Below are 21,719 nucleotides of genomic sequence, written 5' to 3'. Positions count from 1 at the left end.
TTTGCCTTAAAATCAGTGCATATGGTGGGAGAAAGAGAGGTTTCTCCATGTCTAGCTGAGTAACTAAATGATTGATTTCAACACAGGAATGCAATTTTTGCACTTTTTCTCATACAATCTCAGTGTACTAAATTAACAAATTGAGAACGTTCTTCTCTGATGGGAGTGACTCTCTGAAATTCTCTGCCCCTGATAGTGGTGGAGGCCACATTATGGTAGACGTTTATACTTTGTGCTGCGTCGACAAGGCCAGCAGCATAATCGAGGACGAGTCACACACTGGCCACTCCCCTCTTCTCTCTCCTATCAGGCAAAAGGTATAGAAGTGTGAAAACGCACACAGCCAGATTCAGGGACAGCTTCTTCCCAACTGTTATTGGGTAACTGAATTATCCTATCACAACCAGAGAGCAGTGCTGAACTACTATCTAATTCTTTGGTGACCCTCTGACTATCCTTGATTGGACTTTGCTGGCTTTACCTTGCACTAAACGTTACTCTCTTGTGTATCTATACACAATAAATGGATTGATTGTAATCATGTATTGACATTCTACTGACTGGTTAGCACGCAACAAAAGCTTTTCACTGTACCTCAGTACACGTGACAATAAACTAAACTAAACTGAACAGATAGGTATTTGAAAGATTGAAGATTATGGGGAATTGGCAGAAAGGCCAGCATCGAGGGGTCCGAGTGACCTATTTATCTTATTATTCTGTGCTTGAGTTCTTGTGAGTTCTGTGTGCTATAATGTAGTGAATCAGAAGATGAGAGATTGGGTTGTGCTGCATTGGAAAGTGCAGGAGGCCGTAGGCAAAGAGGTCGGAATGGGAATGGAATGAAGAATTAAAATAATAGGCAACTGGAAGTTCAGGATTAATCCTGCAGACTGAATGGCATTTTCTATAAAAACCAAATGCAGTCTGTGTTTGGTTTCTCCAATGTAGTAGAGACCAACCTTTTAAATTGACCAAAATGGATGATCGGTGAATACGTCAGACATATTCCGTTCATGTATAGTTGGAATTCTGTGTATTTAGCTTGAAATAGCATGGAAAAAATTGTCTTTCTGTGTGTTTTTTTTAAACCAAAATCACTGTGTAATGAATCGGTTAACAGCAATTAACTATTTGCATTAGGTCTAGAAAATGGTGAGTAATGCTTTGCAAGATTTCTACTTGATTTCAGAATATTTTGAAACTTTTCCAGAATTTCACCCCAAATGACCTTCCTTCAAGCACAAGGCCAAACAGACCTGATTACCTGCATCCCAAAATGTTAACAGTTATCTGTGGAAAGAATGAATTCAATAGGTTGTCATCTATTGGTCAAGAGGAATTTTTAAGATCTTGGTTTAATGTTGTCTAGTGGAGTCTTTAGGGTTAAGTTTATTATTGTCACATGTACAGTGAAAAGTGTCGGTCTGCATGCTATCCAAACAGTTCAGATATCCCATACATGGACACAATTGGTTCAAAATACAATAGAGAGAGCAAAGGGGGGTAGAATTGATGGACCTGCCAAGAATATTAAAGAAAATATCATTAAAATATTTAGAAATGCTGCTATGGTTACAGGTAGAAAAGGGATTTGGAAGAGCAGAGCAATTGTACCAGATGGTAGTAGATCCTTCTCCGGAAAGAGCACACAGAGCTGCCATGACCCAGCGCCATCTTGCTTCTTGTTTTCCCAGTGACCCAGTGAGCTTCATAATCAGGTTTCCCATCACATGCCAAAGATGTCCAGGTTGATCGGCTAATGCTTTCTGTAAATTGCAAGTGTAGGTAGGTGGCAGGTGAATAAGATGATAGGAGGGTGAATGAGAATACAAGAGAGTATTTAAAAAAATTTAAAAAACAAAATGGATTAGTACTTGATGGATCGCCTGGACCACGTGGGCTAAAGGAACTGTTTTTGTGTTGTATGAATCTGGGCATAAATGGGTCATTTTCTTCAGTTAGGAGCCTGTGATTCACGAGCTAATGCCAGAAATTGATGTAGGGCACTGCTGAACGTAGCATTTTATCAATGATTCCAGGTGTGCCAGTGATACAAAGGTGGGTGGCAATGTGCATTGTAAAGGGAGGCAAAGAAGTTAAATGAATGGGTTTGTGTGTGGAATATAACGTGAAAGTTGTGGTGGGTCTGATATTGAATAAATCCAAGAAGGAGATTGATAAACAAAATATCTATTAACTTTCGTATGAAAATAGAAAACTGGGGTTTTGATTCCACATGGTAGTTTGTACGAAGTTCAAAGCGACCTGAGGTGTCCTTGTACATGAATCGATGAAGGTCAACATGCAGATCCAGCAAGAGTATTTGCGTACAAATGTCAAGAGGTTCCGACCATTATTTAAAATGGAATTAAATTAAGTCTTGAAGGTGAACATTTGCAGGGGTGCATGCAACAGCAGATAATGTACATAACTCTAAAAGAATCACCCCAGGATCAGTGGGTCAAATGGAAGTCCTTGTTCATTCCTGTAGATGGGGCTTAATACATTGAACTTTTAGCAGAGGAAGAAGATTGATGTTAAGACTTGCTAAAGTTTTATCAATTCAATGACAACAGTTGTAAAAAAATATGCTGTGATGGCTCCTCACGGTGTTACTAAAGGTAGCCCAAGACAAGGTTCCCTTCCTTGGCTAAAAGCATTAAATAATGACTGGTTAAGTTAAACTCTTCACATAATTTTAACAGTGTTCTGTTGTTGAAATCTACACTGAGAAGTTAGAAGAGCATTAAAGTATTAAACTTTCTGTTTGGTTTGGATTAGATACAGCTGGTAAGTATAAGTAATGTGCAGTGTAGCACTTTGGACTGGACCCACAATTTGTTTATCAAGCAAAATACCTAGGTTGGCATTGTGTAATAGTGAACTATAACAGGCCTGCTGTATAATAACTATTCTCTCTTTTGCAGTGCGGTTACAGAGACGTGTAGCTAGGAATGGAAAATCGTGTTGGTAAGTGTCTAATGCCATTTCCTGTTCTGCAAATTTCTAGCGTAAGTTCCACTGCACAATTTCCAATGGACTTTAGTAAATTAGATCAAGATCTAACCGGTTAGTTGAGAGGTTGAGAGTAAGTGATGGTAATGATTTTTTTTGAAGTTGGTAATTATGAGATAATGATTGGGAATGAGAGGACAAGACAGTTTGTGGTGGGATCTGAGTTCCTGAGCTTGATGATCTTAAGGGCCTGTCCCACTTGGGCGACCTAATCCACGAGTTCTGGCGAGTTTGCCCTCGACTCGTACTCGCAGCATGGTCGACACAAAGTCGTAGGAGGTCTTCGTAACGCTCCTTAATGCTCGAGAGTGGTCTCCGCGTACTTGAGGCCTCAGCTAGGTCGCGGCAGTTTCTTCAATATGTTAGAAAATGCCAGCGAGTAAAAAAAGGTCGCCATGGAAAATATCGATACTTTTTACTCGTGGGTTTAGTCGTAGTAGGTCGGAATGTTAGTCGTAGGTATTCAAGGGTAGTCGAAGGTAGTCGTATATAGTCGGAGGTCGAAGGAGATCAAAGGAGTTTGGCTTCTCTCTCCACGATTCGGTCCAATTTTTCCGAAGTTAGTCGAAGCTGGTCTTCAACATAGTGGAAGGAGGTCTTCTACATAGTCGAAGGAGGTCTTCAACATGTCGTTTTTTCAAACTCTTCTAAACTCGCCAATTAGGTCGCCCGTGGGGCAGCCCCCTTAGAAGCCTCTGCCCACCTGCAACTGTTGTTGTCGCTGCCTGCAATACACCTGGATTAATGGCATCTTGTAACTGGAACATTTACATCTTCCATCCTATACTAGAGTGTATTGACACTAAATCTGTCACATGATCTGAATTAGCATATTTGAAATTCTTGACCAGTAAAGTTCTTTGATATTGTCTGTGTTATAACACTTTTGGGTGAAGAGGGAGGAATATTTGGAGTAAGAGGGCTGCAGAAATAAAACTATTTTGAGCTGAGATTTTGGCATGAATCTGTATGATATGCCATCAGTGCAATTAGGTGTCATCATATTAAATAACTCAAGATAATATAGCATTATTAAAAAAATCACAATTGAACTCTGCCCTATTTTCCCCTCTACCCTCAACATTCTGCCTCAGCTTATACCTCACCCTGCATTGGCCCTGGTCTTTCTTTTAACCACCACACTGCCGCATTGGCATTTTTCCCTACCTCCTTGCCCCCAGCCTTAGTCTGAGCCTCTCCATATGTCCCAACAGCCCACCCTCCCTTGCCCTTGGCTGCTAAGTCCAAATTCATACTGAGAAAGTGCTGTACTATTAATGATTGATGTTAAATCAAGAGTCGCTGGTAAAAGCAGTGTGGGAGCTCCATATGGTTTGGAACAAATGCTTCACAATTGCACAGGATTTGCATTCTCCTCTGTCATCTGTGAATTTTACACAAGCCAAACCCCAAAGTAAGGAGAATAAGCAACTGCTTTTTAATTGTTTACTCAACGCATTGTTTGTGGGTATGTTTGCCGGTCAGTATAGTCAGTAAAAAAACTGAGCAGTGGTGATTTCAGAATAACAGTGAACTCCCTTTACTTCCGGTGTAGGACGGGACTGCGGATTCTGGTTTAAACCGAAGATAGACACAAAAAGCTGGAGTATCAGCAGGTCAGACAGATCTCTGGAGAAAAGGAATAGGCGACGTTTTGGGTCACGTTTTGGGTTTCTGAAGAAGGGTCTCGACCCGAAATGTCACCTATTTCTTTTCTCCAGAGATGCTGTCTGACCCGCTGAGTTATTCCAGCTTTTTGTGTACATCTTTCATTACTTCCTGTTCCTTTACCCGATACACTAATGGCTTCAGTCACTCTGTGTAGTGCATGTTTTGGGCTTCCTGAAATAGTGACCATGTGGACGAGCGATAACATTGTGTCTGGATTGTTTAGGGCGGAGAGCCTTTCCGGTAACACAGAATTTTGACTACATTCCAAAGGGGCGTTTAACTTAAAACTACCATGAGGAATGAGAACCAGGCAGATCTAGTGTCTAGTTCTGAGCAGTCACGATTTATTTCATATGAAAAAATATTTTATTTCAGTAACCATGTTTACCTTTGAGAGTTTTGACTGATCACAGGACAAGCCAACCTGAATGCTTATGAGAAAAGGATGTCATTTAATCCTTTTGATTAATTTATTTTCCCCCCCAGTGCAACTGTCATTATATTTGGGTAAACTATGCACTGCCACAAGCTGGGTGGAAAGGAAAATTTCTCATCTAATTCACACATTTGTTTTGGCAACAGTTCCGTCTGATCTGTAAAATGGTTAAAGGATAAAGTACTGATGGGCAGGCAGTCTTTCATGTGATGTCTGATTGAAGTCAGTCCTCATTTTCAAAATTTGAATACCAGACTGCTTTTTACTTGGGACTGATGACGACTAATTGGCGATTTAAAATGTAGCCGAGAAGAAACGTTGGTATAAATTGACAGCTGCATCCTCTTTTATCGGGCATACATAGTGTTTTTTTTTAATCAATTTGCCACTTTCTGTTTGCTGCCTGCTTATCTGAGGATTCCATACAATTATGTTTCTTACACACAAAGACACTTGGTTTTACAGACCCTAGTTTCATTCTAACCTCTGTGCTGAGTTTGTTAATTTTACCTGTGACTGCTCCGGTTTCCTCCCACATCTCAAAAGACGTACTAATGGGACGATTAGCGATGGTAAATTACTACTTGGTGTAGATTAGGTGCAGGGCTTCAGAAGAATAAAAGGATTATTCTGTTGGAAACAGGCATAAAATAAACTGGTTGAATGGCATCCTTTGCCATTGGAAGTACATAATTAATATATTTAGACAGTGTGGAAACAGGCCCTTCGGCCCAACTTTGTCACGCTGACCAACATGCCCCCATCTACACTAGTCCCACCTGCCTGCATTTGGCCCATATCCCTCTAAACCTATCCTATCCATTTGTTGCACTCCAATTAATAAATGATTTTGCACAAAATATGAAGTGCTGGAGGAACTCAGCGGGTCAGACAGCATCTGTGGTGGAAATGGACGGAGACAATTTCAGATCAAAATAGATTTCTTTAGTATTTAACTTAATGGAGAATATAATATGGAAGTTATTCTGATATAGGAAATCTACTGATTTAACTCGCTGGTTTATTTCTCCAATTTCTCACATAATCAAATAAATGTCTAATCTCTAATAGAACTACAGAATCTCTGCACTGTTCAGTGAGTTTATTGGGGATACAAGGACACTGCACCTGTTCTGTTCAGCCTTTCTCAGTGAATAGGGGGCTTCAGTTCTTTCTCCGATATTGTAATTGTTGGCAGGTAACTTTAGAGGAAGACCATTCCTGATATCTTATCAGTTTATGTTTACTCAAGTCTTTTCGTCGGGGACAGTAAGAAATTCGAGACATTCGTTTAAAAAAAAAAAAATGATTTCCCCTCCCTAATGCCAAGTACAGAATCAAATAAGCCCATGTAGTCAACATTTTGACAAAGCTTCAAAAATAGTTAATTTCAGAGGAGATGCTAAATGGAAGTTTCAACTAATTTTGTTTGGTTAAAAAAAGGATTTGATGGCACTGTTTTAAAGACTGGAGGATGTCTGCCAGTGTCCTTTTGAATATTTACCTCTCAACCATAAAATATTATGAAATTACTTATCTTGTCAAGGATAATCAGCCCTGCACATTGCAATTTGGTTGTGGTATTTCCTACATTGCAAATATTTTGGACATTCTGAAAATGTGGAAAACACCAATTTGTTATAATCTGATTGTTTAATTCACATATGCTGCTTGCACCAAGCAAGTTCACATTAAAATGCTAAAAGACCAGATTGCTGGGTGTTGAATGATAACTGAGAGCTGCTAATCTAGGCATCAAACTAAGGCAAAATATCCTACATTGGCAAGACTAGGCAAGCATTTCTCAGAGCGCCTCCGAGTCAGTGAATTCCAAGTGAAAGCGTGGCTAGGGTGACTAGGGAAAGGCCTGGATAGAGTGAACCTGGAGAGGATGTTTCCACTAGTGGGAGAGTATATGACCAGAGGCCATAGCCTCAGAATAAAAGGACATACCTTTAGGAAGGAGATGAGAAGGAATTTCTTTAGTCAGAGTGGTGAATCTGTGGAATTCATTACCACAGAAGGCTTTGGAGGTCAAGTCAATGGCTATTTTTAAATCAGAGATTGATAGATTCTTGGTTTGTACGGCTGCCAGAGGTTATGGGGAGAAGGGAGGAGAATGGGGCCAAGTGGGAAAGATAGATCAGCTATGATTGAATGGTGGAGGAGACTTGATGGGCCGAATGGCCTCATTCTTCTCCTATCACTTTTGAACTTGTGAATGTGTGAGGTTCAAGACTGACTGCAGTTACCTAAGAAGAAAGTTTTAAGTTAATATTCCCAATGCACGATTGAATGAGTGCTGTTGGCAGTGTTATCTTCTAGATGAAATATTTAATATGGCTCGTATTTAATATTAGGGCAGAAATGTTTGCTTAATACTTTCCTAAACCAGGATCAGTGATACAATAGGTTACTTTTCAAGTTGTTGTTTGTGGGACTTGGCCATGCCCAAATTAGTTGCTATATTTCCCATATTACAAAAACTATGAGTCATTTTGAGTTGTCCTCAAACGGACCCCCACCTGGACTCGTACCTATTTTTCACCTCCCCCTCCACTGACCTTCCTCCTTCCGGCTGCTGAATTTGCAATCTTCAATCCATCTGTGTCTCACACCTCCTGCGTTAATCTCCAGCCTTTGTTCCAACCATCTGCCTTTCAAAACTCCCTTCCTCGCCTGCGTCCACATAGTACCTACCACACTTTGTCCTATGTCTCTTCTCATCAAGCTTTCTTTCTTCACACTTCTCCTTAGATGCGGCCTGACACAGAGTTACTCTAGCACTTTCTGTCCCTTTGTCCAAAATGGTGTTTTTTTAATAGCAACTTTTGATTAGTGTCATACCCAAACAGTGGCAATACCACTTGCCAACATAGTCAACATGCGGATGACTGCCATGTTATCAAGGGGGGTGCCTTCCTTGCTCACGGACCATGTTGTATCAAGAGATGCAGTTGAAAACAAAATTGTGTTGATCTATTTACTTTCACATCAATTCTGTGAGAGCAAATTTTATTCAGTGTCTCAAATTTTTGGACAGTGATTTGTGAACTCAAATTTCACTGTACTTTAATTACATGTGACAATTAAATTGAATCGTGAATCTTGAATTCTGTAAGGGCGAATTTCCATAACCCAAATGGCAATGATGCGGGAGTTACCTGGAGTGTTCGGATTCCCAATTGTAGATTGGCCTCCAATTGTATAGAAAGGGTCTTTCGTTGAATTGTGCATGCTTCACTTTGGTCTGTCGCTAGCCAAGTGGTAGGTTTGCGGTTTGTCCAAGGAAACCACATTAGGACAAAGTCATCATCGGGATATTTTTTTACGGCAGAGATAGATAGATTCTTGATTAGTACAGGTGTCAGAGGTTATGGAGAGAAGGAAGGGGAATGGGGTTAAAAGGGAGAGATAGATCAGCAATCATTCAAAGACGTAGTAGACTTGGTGGGGCCCAATGGCCTAATTCTACTCCTCTCACTTATGACCTTATGATCATAAATTCTACGGGACAACTTAAGAAGAGCTACCAACTATCACTTACTCTGTCAAAATGCTAAACAGTCAATGATTCAAGTGAGGAGATTCTGATAATGACATGGTAGTAAACGTTTGAAGCATTTGAAGGCAAATTAAATGAAATTGCATAGGTTCAGTAGGGCAGGGTTTTAGTAGCTGGGAAATACTAGAATCTATTATAAAAGATGAAATAATAAATAATCTGGGAAGCATTAATGAGATCAGTTTATGAAAAGGATATCCTGCACAACAAATCTACAGGAGGTTATTTTGCGGATGTTACTGGTAAAATAGATGAGGAGAAACCAGTGGGAAATGATGTACTTGGAATTCCAAAAGGCGTTCGATGAAGTCAAACAGGAGGTTAGTGTTCAAAATTGAAGCACATGCGATTGGGATATTGTACAGGCCTGATTGAGACTTGGTAAACAGACAGAGAGCAGGAAGGAGCAGGCCTTCCTCCAGTTGGCAGGCAGTGACACTGGAGAACTGCAAAGTTCAGTGTGTGGGCTGATTTGGATTAGTGCATTAATGTAACATTTCCAACTTTGCAGATGATGCAATGCTGGGGGGGAGGGGGGGCTTGGGTGTAGGTGTTGATGACGTTGGGTGTGTTGACAAATGTATGGCAGTGTTGGATGCTTGTCGTGGACCGGTGTTCAAACTATCTGTTTCCATGCTGTATTGCTCTATTAATTGATCTAGTGATCAATGTGATCAAAATTGAAAATTTTTGATTCTAGAAATAGAAAGAGCTTCCTTTTTTTATATTCGCTTGTAGCAAGTAGTGCGGCCAGGATGGAGAGTAATTTGTAGGCATTACTTTACATTTCAAAGAAGTGAATGGCTAAAAGGAACACATTTATGGTCCTCATGAAAAACTGATGCAAGAACATAGAAACATAGAAATTAGATGCAGGAGTAGGCCATACGGCCCTTCGAGCCTGCACCGCCATTCAATATGATCATGGCTGAACAGTTTACATCTTTTTCGATCGTGTACCGTATGTATTTTCAGCTCCTAATTTCTTAAATTCTTAAATTTGTACTTCATGATAAACACATTTAGAACATGGAACATAGTGCACCACAGGTAGACACAAAATGCTGGAGTAACTCAGCAGGACAGGTAGCATCTCTGGAGAGCAGGAATGGGTGACGTTTTGGGTTTGAATACCTTCTCGACCCAAAACGTCACTCCTCCTCTCCAGAGATGCTGCCTGTCCTGCTGAGTTACTCCAGCATTTTGTGTCTACCTTCGATTTTAAACCAGCATCTGCAGTTCTTTCCTTCAGCACCACTGGACAGAAACAGGCCATTTGGCCCACAATGTCCATGCTAAATATGATGTCAAGTTAACCTAGTATCCTCTGCCGACAGAGGACGATGTAAACACCAGGTGCTGCATTTTGTTGTCACTGCTAAGATACTGGGGGTGTTCAAACTCCAAATTAAATGTTTATTCTTAATAGGCAGATGTAACAACGTAGCATAACAGGGGAATAATCATAGAGTCATTGAGAGAGACATCATAGAAACAGGTCCTGCAGCCCACTGACTCCTTACTGACCATCAAGCGCTTATTTTTGCACTTATCCTACCCTAACCCATTTTATTCTCCCCATTCTAAAACTCTACATACTCGGGCAGGACATTTATCACTCACAAATTAACTTGCATTAACCTGCACATTTTTTGGATGTGGATAGAAACAAGACGCACATAATTGGGGCAACATGGTGGCGCAGCAGGAGAGTGTAGAGTTGAACCTTATGTCACCAGAGACCTGGGTTCGATCCTGTGCAGGTGGTGTCTGTACAGAGTTTGTATTTTCTCCCAGTAACCCCATGGATTTTCTCCAGATGTACAGGTAGTAGGTTAATTGGCTTTGGGGGAAAATTGTAAATTGTAGGAAAGTGCTGGTGCCCGGGTATCTCTGGTCAGCGTGGACTCGATGGGCCAAAGTGCCTGTTGGAGGAGAACATGTAAACTCCAAATAGGTAGCTCATATTTAAAAATTGATATTTTTTAAAAGCCAACCTGTGTCTCGGCATTCTCGCCTCTCCTTCAGGACTGAACGTGGAGAATGTGAGTAGAATAAATGGGTTATGGTAGGATTAGTGTAAAATGACCACCTGATGAGCTGAAGAGGATGATTCCATTTTGTATCTCCCTGTGACTTTATAACGATATCTTTCTGGCTACTGTGGAAAGTGTGCTTCAAAGTGATTCTAAATTAATATATACAAGCATATTAAAATACGAGATATGCAAGCTTTTTGTCCCAGATACCCCCACTCAAAACAAGTAGAGCTTTTAAGTTTGTTGAATAATTGGAATGGGTTGAAGTGCCTTTGAAGCTGAGGTTTTTGAACCTTTGAAACTTAGGTTTTGTTGGGGTTTAACTCAAAAACAAAATGAACAGTGGGATACAATATTCAACGTGACTGTTGAGTGAAAGGGTTTGGAGAGAAATCACATAATTTGCCAGACAAAAGACCCATTACCTTTTTTGTTTTGTTGTAAATAGTTCTTGCATGTAAACAAGGATGCTTATATAACCCTTTAATGTCACCAGGTAAACACCTGACTCAAAAGGTAATAGGGAATGTGAAAGTAGTATCCAGGATTTGAAAAGTTTGAGCGGTAGATTTTAAGAATTCCAGTGCTTGTTACCGTGTTGCTGGAGGCATGATCATCAATGGTGCAACAAAGTGACATTTAAAAATAAATCTTAATCAATTTGAGGAGTTTAAATGGCAAAGAATTCCTGCTTTACCATCCGAAGAATCCCATCTGGGCTCTGAAGGTGTCGACCCGAAACATCACCTCTTCATTTTCTCCAGAAATTCTGTCTGACCTGAGTTTCTCCAGCATTTTGTCTTTATCTTTGATGTAAATCAGTTTCTGCAGTTCCTTTCTACGTCCATATTGTCCTTTGCTCAGAAATACTAGGAGGTCTCCATAGATGGTGTACAATTTATGATAATTACTAAAACTGAAGATTCTAGAGTGGTGTCTAGGCAGAAATTTGTTGAAGTGCTCCTTTATGCAGTCCAGAGCTTGCACCAGTACATGGTGTGATTCTCCAAGACACTTCTTCCTGAAGCTGGCAGCTTTGCTTTAGGTGGTGAGAATGATATCTATCCCTATTGGACCTAAGTGGCAGTTGAAGCCAACTTTAGCCACTTTCAACAATTCATCAGTCAAGGCGCTAGTTTGCACAGATTATGGAATTTTGTTCCTCAAAATATGAGGGAAAAGTCGATGCAAGATGCAGGTTCACAATAGGAGACACAGAGTGCTGGAGTCGCTCAGTGGATCAGGCAGCATCTCAGGAGAACATCAATAGGGCGATATTTTGGGTTGTGACCCTTCGTCAGACCCATAGTTTGAAAATAGGCCCCGGCCTGAAACATCGGAGTCTGAAGAGTGGTCCTGACCTGGAATGTTCCCTATCCATGTTCTCCTGAGATGCTGCCTGATTCCGCAGAGCTACTCCAGTGCTTTGTGTCTTCCTCTGTATGTTAAAAAGTGTTCTGAGTTGTCATACTGTAGCTAGGACTTACAGTCATTGTATTTCCGATACTTTGTTCCATTTGGATCACACCCATGGCTGTTTGTCCTAATCCCATTGTTTTCTACACACCATGTTCTCTTGGGTGGGGAAAGGAAGACTTTGAAGGGTTTTTTAACTTGGCTGTCATGACACTTTAATTGTAAACACAGCAGCTCTGCTCCTCCTACTCTCAAACTCTGTGTTAATCAGTGAGCTAGACATTTCCTCCTCCTCCTTCTCTACGTAATTCACCACTGAAACAAACCTACGCCCACCTCAGTTTCACACAAGCTACAACGGCAGCAGGCTTGACACGGGAGCCAAAGAAAGACAGCTGATTACTGGAGCACTGTCCCTGCTGTTTACATGTTTTGTACATCTTGTGTGACAAAGCTGGTGTCTCAGAATGAAAGTAAGTTTATTTTGAGTTCCATTTTTTGATATGTGGTTGCCACTTTCACACCCAATTTCGCTTTACCTTTCTTCCCTTGATTCTCTTGCTCGACATCTAGAATGTGTTTAAAGGTGTGCCATCAAGTTTGAATATTTTTGTTCCCCACTCTGTGTTTTACAGGCATTAAATGCTGGCAGTTAATTTGGTGGCTTTTAAAAGATGTTTGGTGAATTTGAAGGTGTTCTTGGCTTTGTTTGGCCCATAGCAAACACTATCCTTAGTTGGAATATTGGTTTAACTGGGTCTGATTATCGTGAGTGTTTTTCTCTAACATGGAAAATGATGCACAGTCTTGAAATATTTTCCTTCTTTGCAAAACTCTGTTAAATAATTAAATAATCAGTGCGAGATGGTAACAGTACTCTGGATTCAGCTGTTTAATTCTATTTCAGCTATATTCTGGTATGTACTTCATTATTGATTAAATTATACACTGAGATGAAGGAGTACAATCATTAGGCACTAACTTTGTCCAGAAAAAAATATTTTGTTTTTGCGCCTAGTGCTGGATTAATAATGTTTGTAAAATTCTTCCATCTCTTTCCTGTCTCTAACCTCTTCCACCCCTGGAAATTCTCAGGGGCATGGAAATAGGGACGTGCAAATCTACTTTTGACCAAACTTTGATTCATCATCCTAATCTTCTCCTTTTGTCATTTGATATAGAAATATTGTCTGATAATTCTGTCACTGCCCTCTTGGGAAGGTGGGCCGAAAGGGCTTTTTCTTTTCTGTACAGCTCTGTGTCTCTTTAATATAGTTGCTAAATAATTGCAGATGATTATTGTAATTAAATGCTTTACGAAATAGATTGGTGTTCATAACTGTGTTAGCTTGGTGGTGCAGCATTTGTGCTGATGTCTCATAGATCCACAGACCAGGGTTCACTCCTGACTTTGGATGCTGTCTGTATGGAATCTGTGACAACATGGTTTCTCCAGGATGCTTTGGTTTCGTCCCACATCCTAAAGGTGTGCTGGTACATAAACTGATTACCCCTTAGTGCGGAAAGAAAAAAGGACATCTTTACGAAGATTTAGAGAGAGTTGATGGGCATGTGAAAAACACTAAGTTGAAGGACTGCAGGGAAAATGTGGAGAAGGAGAACCGGATTGATGGGATTGCCGGGCTAGGAGTTGAAATGAATTTGATGGGCTAAATGACCTCCTGTGTCTTAATAAGTAAGCAAATGTTTTTTGGTGCAGCAGATTCTCTGTTGTTGCAACATTTATCATTTATGATGTTCCAAATGTTATCCATGCTAATTTTATGAAGAGTTCTCTCTGTAATTTCCTCTGTTTCCTCATTCTCTGTCACGAATCTGTGTTGCATTTGTGGTCAGTGTGCTATGACGCCTCTGCTCCTAATGTCGTCGCCTTTTCCTGGTGTCCTGTCTCTCTCCAGGAAGAGGCTCACCCAGACCGATCTCACTATAAACCAATTTCACGGGAGCTTAAAATGGGGACGTTACTGCAGAAGGATAGATCATTTCTTGTTGCCGTTAACAATCAGCTGAGCAAGATTGTGACTCCCTGCTGAGTGCAATTCCTTAGGCACCACTTGCCATACAGAACCTCATCCCACTCATCTTATGTAAACCTGTAGGGTTTGTCAGTGTCGAAAGGCTGATTCATCAAGGATGGTCAAACCTCAGCTTGCGCTTGCCAGCAGGAATTTGTTTGCTGAACTCGAGGAAGCAAACTCCTCCCCTCCTCCACGTTCCTGCCCCACTCCGTTGCACGATCCCTGTGTCACATGAGATCAGGTAGCTCATACCTACCGGACAAGTATGGTTCAGTCATGTTTTAAATTGATGTTTGCATCAATTAAATGATGTATGCATCAATGGAACCAACCTATGTTAAATTGTAGGATCCCAACCTGAAACGTCAACCATCCTTTTTCTCCAGAGATGTTGCCTGACCCACTGAGTTACTCCAGCTGAGTTACTTTGTGTCTATCTTTGTAAAATTGCCTTGTGCCCAGTAGCTTTAAACACTCAGCCTAAACAACTTGTATTCCTGTATTCATATTAAAAGGATCCCGTGGTAGTTTTGGAAGAAAATCTCTGATGCTGTCGTGTTGTACCACCAGAGTAATCAATTGTTTATACTACTGCGGGGATGTTATGCTGTTATGTTGGTACTTCCTTGTTCACTTATGCAGATGCAGCTGCAGTGGATAATACTCCTCAAAACTAGGGCATTGGTTCAAAAGAAGCCTTGACATTCCTGAGAATGTGATAAGCATGGCATCAAATTCTAATATTCTGTATCTATAGAAAATGAGTACACAAAACAAACTCGCTTTGAATAGTCCTTCTTTCCCCTTTGCTACGCACTAGTTGCCCTTGGACAACGTTAGAAGCCGTTTGCTCAGATCTGGCAGCTTTGTTTATCGGGGGGGGGTGATGTGCAGATGTGGATAGAATAGGGAATGGAAGCATGGTTGGAGACAAGTTTTTAACTGAACTTTGATGTAAGTCAGGACGACAGAGATGCTGGCATCCAGAGCAAAACACACAGTGCAAGTGGAATTCAGCAGCAGGCAGCATCTGCTGAGGGAATGATCCACCGGCATTTCGATTCATCTGTCCGTTCCCTCCCCAAATGCTGCCTGACATGCTGAGTTCCTCCGGCACTTTGTTTTGAACTACGTCGGTTCAATAGTGGGCAGATTTATTTCCAAAAACAGGATAATTGCCAGAGCATTGACTTCCATCTGCACCGGGGGCAGGGTTCAGTGTCAGGAATAGCTAACCTTTATAGTTGAGCAATATTTTAGACTAGAAGTGCCGTATTTCTGAGTTTATTGGTGAGAGTAAATCTCTCTTGAAAAAATAGGGAAGAATAATGGAGAGATTGAGAACCTGTGGAACCATTAAGTGAAAATAATCCTGATGCAGGATTAACTCGAAACATCAATTTACATCTTGTCCATCTGATGAGCTCAACTTTTCACATGATGGTTGTTGGGAAGAAGTTGTTCCTGCACCTGGATGTTACAGTTTTCAGATCCCTGTATCTTCACAGTTGCAAGCGTAAAATGAGTGTGTGGCGTGGGACTTTGATTGTGCTGGCTGCCTTTTTTGAGAACGCCTCTTTTAGATCCTTGCAATGGTGGGGAAGTTAGTACCCGCAACAGACAGGGCAGCGTTCACCACTTTGAAGTCTCCTTCATTCCTGGGTGCTCGAGTTGCCAACGATGCAACCAGTCAAAATGCTCTCCACCATACACCTGCGGTGTGTGTACGTAGGAGTAAGATGTGGTCAACCAATGCTTGGCATAGTTGCAGAGTAACTTCTACACGTTGTTTACCCCATGTAGTTTATTCCTTAATATCTAAAGGCCAGTGCTTCATCACACTATTTGATTACTTCATATCCTTTTCTATATTCACTGCCCCAGCCATAATTATAAAGATGCTGGAAATCTGAAGTAAAATAGAACATGCTGAAAAAGCTAAGCTTTGGCTGCATTTGAGGTAGCACTTAAAATGTTAATTTTATTTTTCACTTCCTGTAGACATTATCTGATCTGCTGAATATTTGCACATCTTTCTGGTTTTTTTTTTTGTCATTTTAATATTGATCCATAAACTCTGTAGTTTGTAGCTTCTCATGATTTCAATAATTCTGTCCTATTTTAGTCTGCTGTCTACATTGAAATCCATGGCAAAGTTTGGACTTTCCCGATTAACCAATGCACAATTTCATCCTTTCATCCATGACACTGCCTAGAAAGGCAATCTAGTGTTGCTGTTTTAAAACTGTCAATTAAGCTATTAATAAAAAGATGAATATATCGAAAGACAGTGTGATGGAAGTACTGACTCATTCTGCAAATTGGAGAACCGCCTTGATTTTCCTATACTATCTCCTGCCTCTCAGCCAACTTCTTAACAAGATCAATAATTCATTTTTGGTTTTGTTGAGGTTCAACTCCCGCTGACAGTCTTCTGTAAGGGGTTTTATCATACAGTAAGTCTCCTGGAAGGCCGGATAATAACTATCATTAATTATAGACCAATGTTTCCTGAGGACCGTTATTATAGTAACTAATTCATAATTCACTGACATCCCTTCTCATTCGGAAGCTTGTGGTTTCAACACCAGTGACTTAAGCTTTTGTGACCTGAGGACATCACAAAGTACAATACTGTGCAATCAATGAAGTAATTTAACGTGTATTTTCCATTCTAATGCAGATAAAGCACCTGCCAACTTCCATGCAGCAAACGTCTACAAGTAGCAATTATATATTTCAGTGATAGTGGCTGAAGCTTAAGGATTGGTCAGAAAACAGAGCGGATTTTGTTTTCTTTAAATAGTACTGCAAGATTCTTTCCATTCACTCCCAATAGTACATGGATGCCTATAATCATAATTTATTAGCCAAGTATATTTTGATATATATGAGGATACCAAAAAAAAGCACCAAGAGACACAATTACATAAAAATTGGACATAAACATCCACCACAGTGGCTCCTCCACATTCCCCAATGTGATGGAAGGCAATAAAGTCTTATCTTCTTTCCCCCTTTTCTCCAGCAGTCGGGGTAGTTGAACCATCCGCAGTCAGTGATCGAAGCTCCCGTGGCGGGGCGATCGAAGCTTCCATGATCAGGGGGGTAAAGCACCTGCTGCTTGGAGCTCCCAAAGCCGGTCCCTAGCCAGGGACCGCGAGCTCCACGATGTTAAAGTCCGCAGGATCCCGCGGTTGGAGTTCCTGAGGTTGATTCCAGACAGGGACAGCCAGCTCCACGATGTTAATCTGCAGTACCGGTTGCTCTCAAGGTCAATCCCCAGCATGAGGCCGCCAGCTCCATGATGTTAGGCCGCAGTGCGGACAGAGATATGACACGGAAAAGGCGTATCTCCGTCGAGGAAAGAGATTAAAAAAGAAAATGTTTACCCCACCACCCTCCACATAATATAAGACTAAAGATAAACTAAAACATACATTTTACAACAGCCTAAAAACACAAAGAAGGATGAAGACAAGACGAGGCAGCCATCGTTCGGCACCACCTGGTGGTCTGGAATGTAACTTCTCAGTACAGCACATTGATGGTATTGGAGAGGGTTGCTTGTTTACAAATTGCACTGCTCTGTCACCAGGGTGTGAAGAGCAACTTTCAGTTATACATTGCTTTCCTGCAGTAAACCATTCACGACACTTTGTAAGATTGACACCAAACAACATTTGGCACCCACCCGCCCACGTGAGGAGATATTATGAGCATAGGTTTTAAGGAGTTTTTTTTTAGTGGAGGAAAGTTTAAGGAGCGAATTCCAAAGCTTTGCAACCAGATAGGTCTTACCCACCTAGATCTTCTGACTAAGAAATAGGAGAGTTACTAACTGAATCTGGCTGGCACTTTCCAACAAACACTCCAAAGGAAGGGTCTTACCGCAATTATTGAATACCATGGCAGTGAAGGAGATAGTTTGTCTCATTATGTCCTTACCAAGCCAAAAATAACCGTTGTCACTAATGCCACTCCCCGGCTTTTTTTTTTTTTTGCTTTGTAGGTTGCAACAGAGACATTCCAAATCAGTTAAGTTTTCTTTTTGAAGATAGACATAAAAAGCTGGAGTATCTCAGCAGGACAGGCAGCATCTCTGGAGAGAAGGAATGGGTGACGTTTCAGGTCGAGACCCTTCTTCAGACTTCTTTTTCAATTTTCACCAGTTTTCTTTTTACTTCAGGCACCCTTCAGGCAGTGGATTCTAGACCCCTACCATTCTTTGAGTGAAAACATCTTCATTCAACTTCACTCTAATTGTTCTGTCTGTGTACCTTAAATCTTAGATGCAATAGGATCTTCCTGTTCACCTTGTCTGGACTTCCCATTTTTAATGTACTTCAAATCTCCTCACTGTCTCTACTGTCACAAAAAAAAGAACTACAGTCCAACTATTCCAGCCCAAGCAATGTCCTCACATGGTATAGAAACAAAGAGGTTCAGGTTAATACACAAAGGGATGCAAAGTGCTAGAGTATCTCAGCAAGTCAGGCAGCATAATTGGAGAAGATGGATAGGTGACATTTTGGGTTGAGACCCTTCTTCAGATTGGTGGTGGGGAGGGGGGCGGTGTGTGGTTACTCCAGCACTTTGTCTTTAAAGTCCTCTGCACCTCTCTGTCTCTCTGCACCCTCCACAGCTATTTGGGCCCTTTCTCGTGTGATTGTGGGGGAAATGGATTGCTGAATAGAATTAGGAAATATTCCAGTCTGTATATTGACACCAAGATCGACACCAGTTCCCTGTCACTGTGACTGGCAGAATCCCAAAATGTTTGGGTAAATACTTGCATGTTTCTCAAACAATACGTGCAGCCTAGTGACATATAGCATGGGTGTAGCTGGACAACAGCCCTTGGCTGTAGTCATGCTGTTATGGTTTGGAGATGGTATGTTCTTTCTCACCCTGGAAGTACTGTGGCTGCTGTTTACATTTTGATTTAATGTTGAACACACAGTCCAGCAATTTACAAATATAATGGTTACCTCAAAGATGGGTTTGCTTTATTTTCTGACTGGCAGCTGTGAACACCTTTTGAGTGTGCAATGCTAATTTGTGACAAAAATAATCTACATTTTCAATCTTAAATTTATTGTGTAGAGTTCTCCAAAATAGTGGGCTTTTTCCCCTCTATTCTCTCCTCCACTGTTACCCAAGCCATAACCTTCCTTGGGATGGCACGACCGCCATGCTGGTGATTTAAACGGGCAATTGATTGTTGCAAGGTCCCTGTGGCTGCCCACTTGTTGTATGGGTTAATCCTTTGTGAGGCCTCCTCAAATTTAAATACTGTAGAGCAGCTTGGAGCCTGACTTGGTGCTCTCCATTTTCCCCAGTTCCTGCCATGTTCAGCTTGTGTTTTCTGTCAATTTATTTTGATACTCTTCTTGGGTTTAACCAGGTGTGAGAAATGTTACTCTGTGAATGAATTTCTGGCAATTTGGACACCAAACTGAGCACTCTCCTGGTTATGTCCAAGTTTCAGTGCAGAGTAAAGCTCTCATGTTGTCTACCAGTGTAACTTGTGCAAAATCCAGGAATGGGCGACACACGGGCTCAGCTGGTCGAGCTGCTGTCTCACAGCACAAGTGGCCCTGGGTTTCCTTTGGATGCTCCCGTTTCCTCCCACATCCCAAACGCATGTGGGTTTGTATGTCTAACCTCTGTAAATTGCCCTAGTGTGCAGAGGGTGGTGAGCAAGTGGGATATCATAGAATAGTGTCAACTGATGATCGATGGTCTACTCCGTGGACATGTTACCCTGCTATATCTACTAACTAAACTAAGCACTGGTATATTCAAGGCAAACATTAGTGGGATCAATGGATAAGGGGTGGGTCTAGAAAAGTGATGGTGAGTTATAAACTCACCTGATCTTGCTAAATGATGCACAAGCATGAGGGTCTGACTGCCCTTCAGACATCAGTCTGAAAAAGGTTCTCGACCCGAAACGTCACCCATTCCTTCTCTCCACAGATGCTGCCTCACCCACTGAGTTACTCCAGCATTTTGTGCCGCCCTTCTCTATGTTGCGCTCCACTGCATACTTGGAATAGAACGTTCATATTGCATTAGATCACCTTTTCTAGTAGAACCTGTTTTTCTGGTGCACTCAGTGAGGATTTTGAAATCCGATACTTGAAATACTATTAACGCCATCACTAAGTCTTGCAATCACGAGTGAGCAAGAGCTGAGCTGCCATTTATTTCACTTTGGATCCTTATTCGAATCTTTCTTCATGAATATTTAGTATCTAACGTGCAGATTATTATGATGTCCAAAACGTGCATCTTCCATTATTTTCCTTTGCCTTATTTGTTGTTTTTTCTCTCAAAAGGACTTCCCTGTTCACTGCCACTCCCACCCCATCTTTGCCTTGCCTTGCCACCTGTTAAAGGCAACCTATCAAGTCAAGTCAAGTCACATTTATTTGTATAGCACATTTAAAAAAACAACTCTCGTTGGCCAAAGTGCTTTACATTTGTTATAAGAATAGTATAAGCAAACAAACTACATACATATATACATATAGCCCTCGCTCAGTGGACGTCAGGAAAGGCTTGGGAGTATAGATAAGATTTTAGTCTTGACTTAAAGGAGTCGCTGGAGGGGGCAGTTCTGATGGGAAAGGGGGATGCTGTTCCACAGTCTAGGAGCTGCAACCTCAAAGGCGCGGTCACCCCTAAGCTTATGCCTAGACCGCGGGATATTCAGCAGCCCCAAATCGGCCGATCTGAGGGACCTGGAGGTGGAGTGGTGGGTGTGTAGACTTTTAATGTAGGATGGGGCAAGCCCATTGCGGGCTTTGTAGACATAGAGGAGGGTCTTGAAATGTATACGGAACCGCACAGGGAGCTAGTGGAGAGAGGCCAGGATCGGGGTGATGTGGTCCCTTTTTCGGGTGCCCGTCAGGAGTCTCGCTGCGGCGTTTTAGACCAGTTGCAGGCGGGACAGGGGTGCAAGTCAGCTCTCTTCTTCTTTCGTGTGGCATGCACAGCCTAAAGTTGTTGGACAACTTGTTCTATTTGATCTTCCATTTGTGCACGTCGAGTTGATTGCATTAGTCGAAACAGGGCGGACCACGTGATGGTCGCAATCTTCCACCCCAAGTCAGCTCTAATTTCCCCTTTCCTAACACCCCAGATTACAGTTTAAAGCCAGTCATCAGTCCTTATTTGTCATTTAAATTTTGTTCAATACATGTGCCTCTGACCTACCACAGAATGTTTTACATTTACCTGTCTTGGCCCTACCCATGGAATTTCTTCTCTAAGCTTTCTGCCTCTCTCCCCTTCTGATTTAAGTAGGTACTTAAAACCTCCTTATATCCTCTTCAGTCAAAAAAAAAGGCAAAAAGTGTTCCAGTAATTCAGCAGGTCAGGCAGCATCTCTGCAGAACATTGATAGATGACATTTCGGCCTGGGACCCTTCTTCAGACCCGAAATGTCATCTACCCAAGTTCTCCAGCGATGCTGCCTGACCCGCTGAGTTACCCCAGCAATTTGTGTCTATTTTTAGAAACCAGTA

The 21,719-nt window shown here is 41.4% G+C and overlaps 1 protein-coding gene across 8 annotated transcripts in view; it reads left to right on the top strand.

Moving 5' to 3' along the window:
- The window catches only part of LOC129709859 (phosphatase and actin regulator 4-like), a 110,187-nt gene that overhangs the window by 48,640 nt on the left and 39,828 nt on the right, over nucleotides 1-21,719 (top strand). For 3 of the 8 annotated variants that reach the window (XM_055656488.1, XM_055656489.1, XM_055656486.1), the window contains one exon: nucleotides 2,931-2,973. The exons of 4 other annotated variants lie outside the window; for them this stretch is intronic. In XM_055656488.1, coding sequence (XP_055512463.1) covers nucleotides 2,958-2,973 — 16 coding nt within the window. In that variant the 5' untranslated portion in view covers nucleotides 2,931-2,957. Of the gene's footprint in view, nucleotides 1-2,930; nucleotides 2,974-12,462; nucleotides 12,619-21,719 lie in introns of those variants that run through there. One more of the 8 variants, XM_055656484.1, reaches the window with a different exon arrangement.

Source organism: Leucoraja erinacea, chromosome 26 (genome assembly GCF_028641065.1).
Source record: "Leucoraja erinacea ecotype New England chromosome 26, Leri_hhj_1, whole genome shotgun sequence".
NCBI classification, from domain to species: domain Eukaryota; kingdom Metazoa; phylum Chordata; class Chondrichthyes; order Rajiformes; family Rajidae; genus Leucoraja; species Leucoraja erinaceus.
Note: the sequence above shows the minus strand (reverse complement) of the source record. Positions and strands in the feature narration are given on the sequence as shown.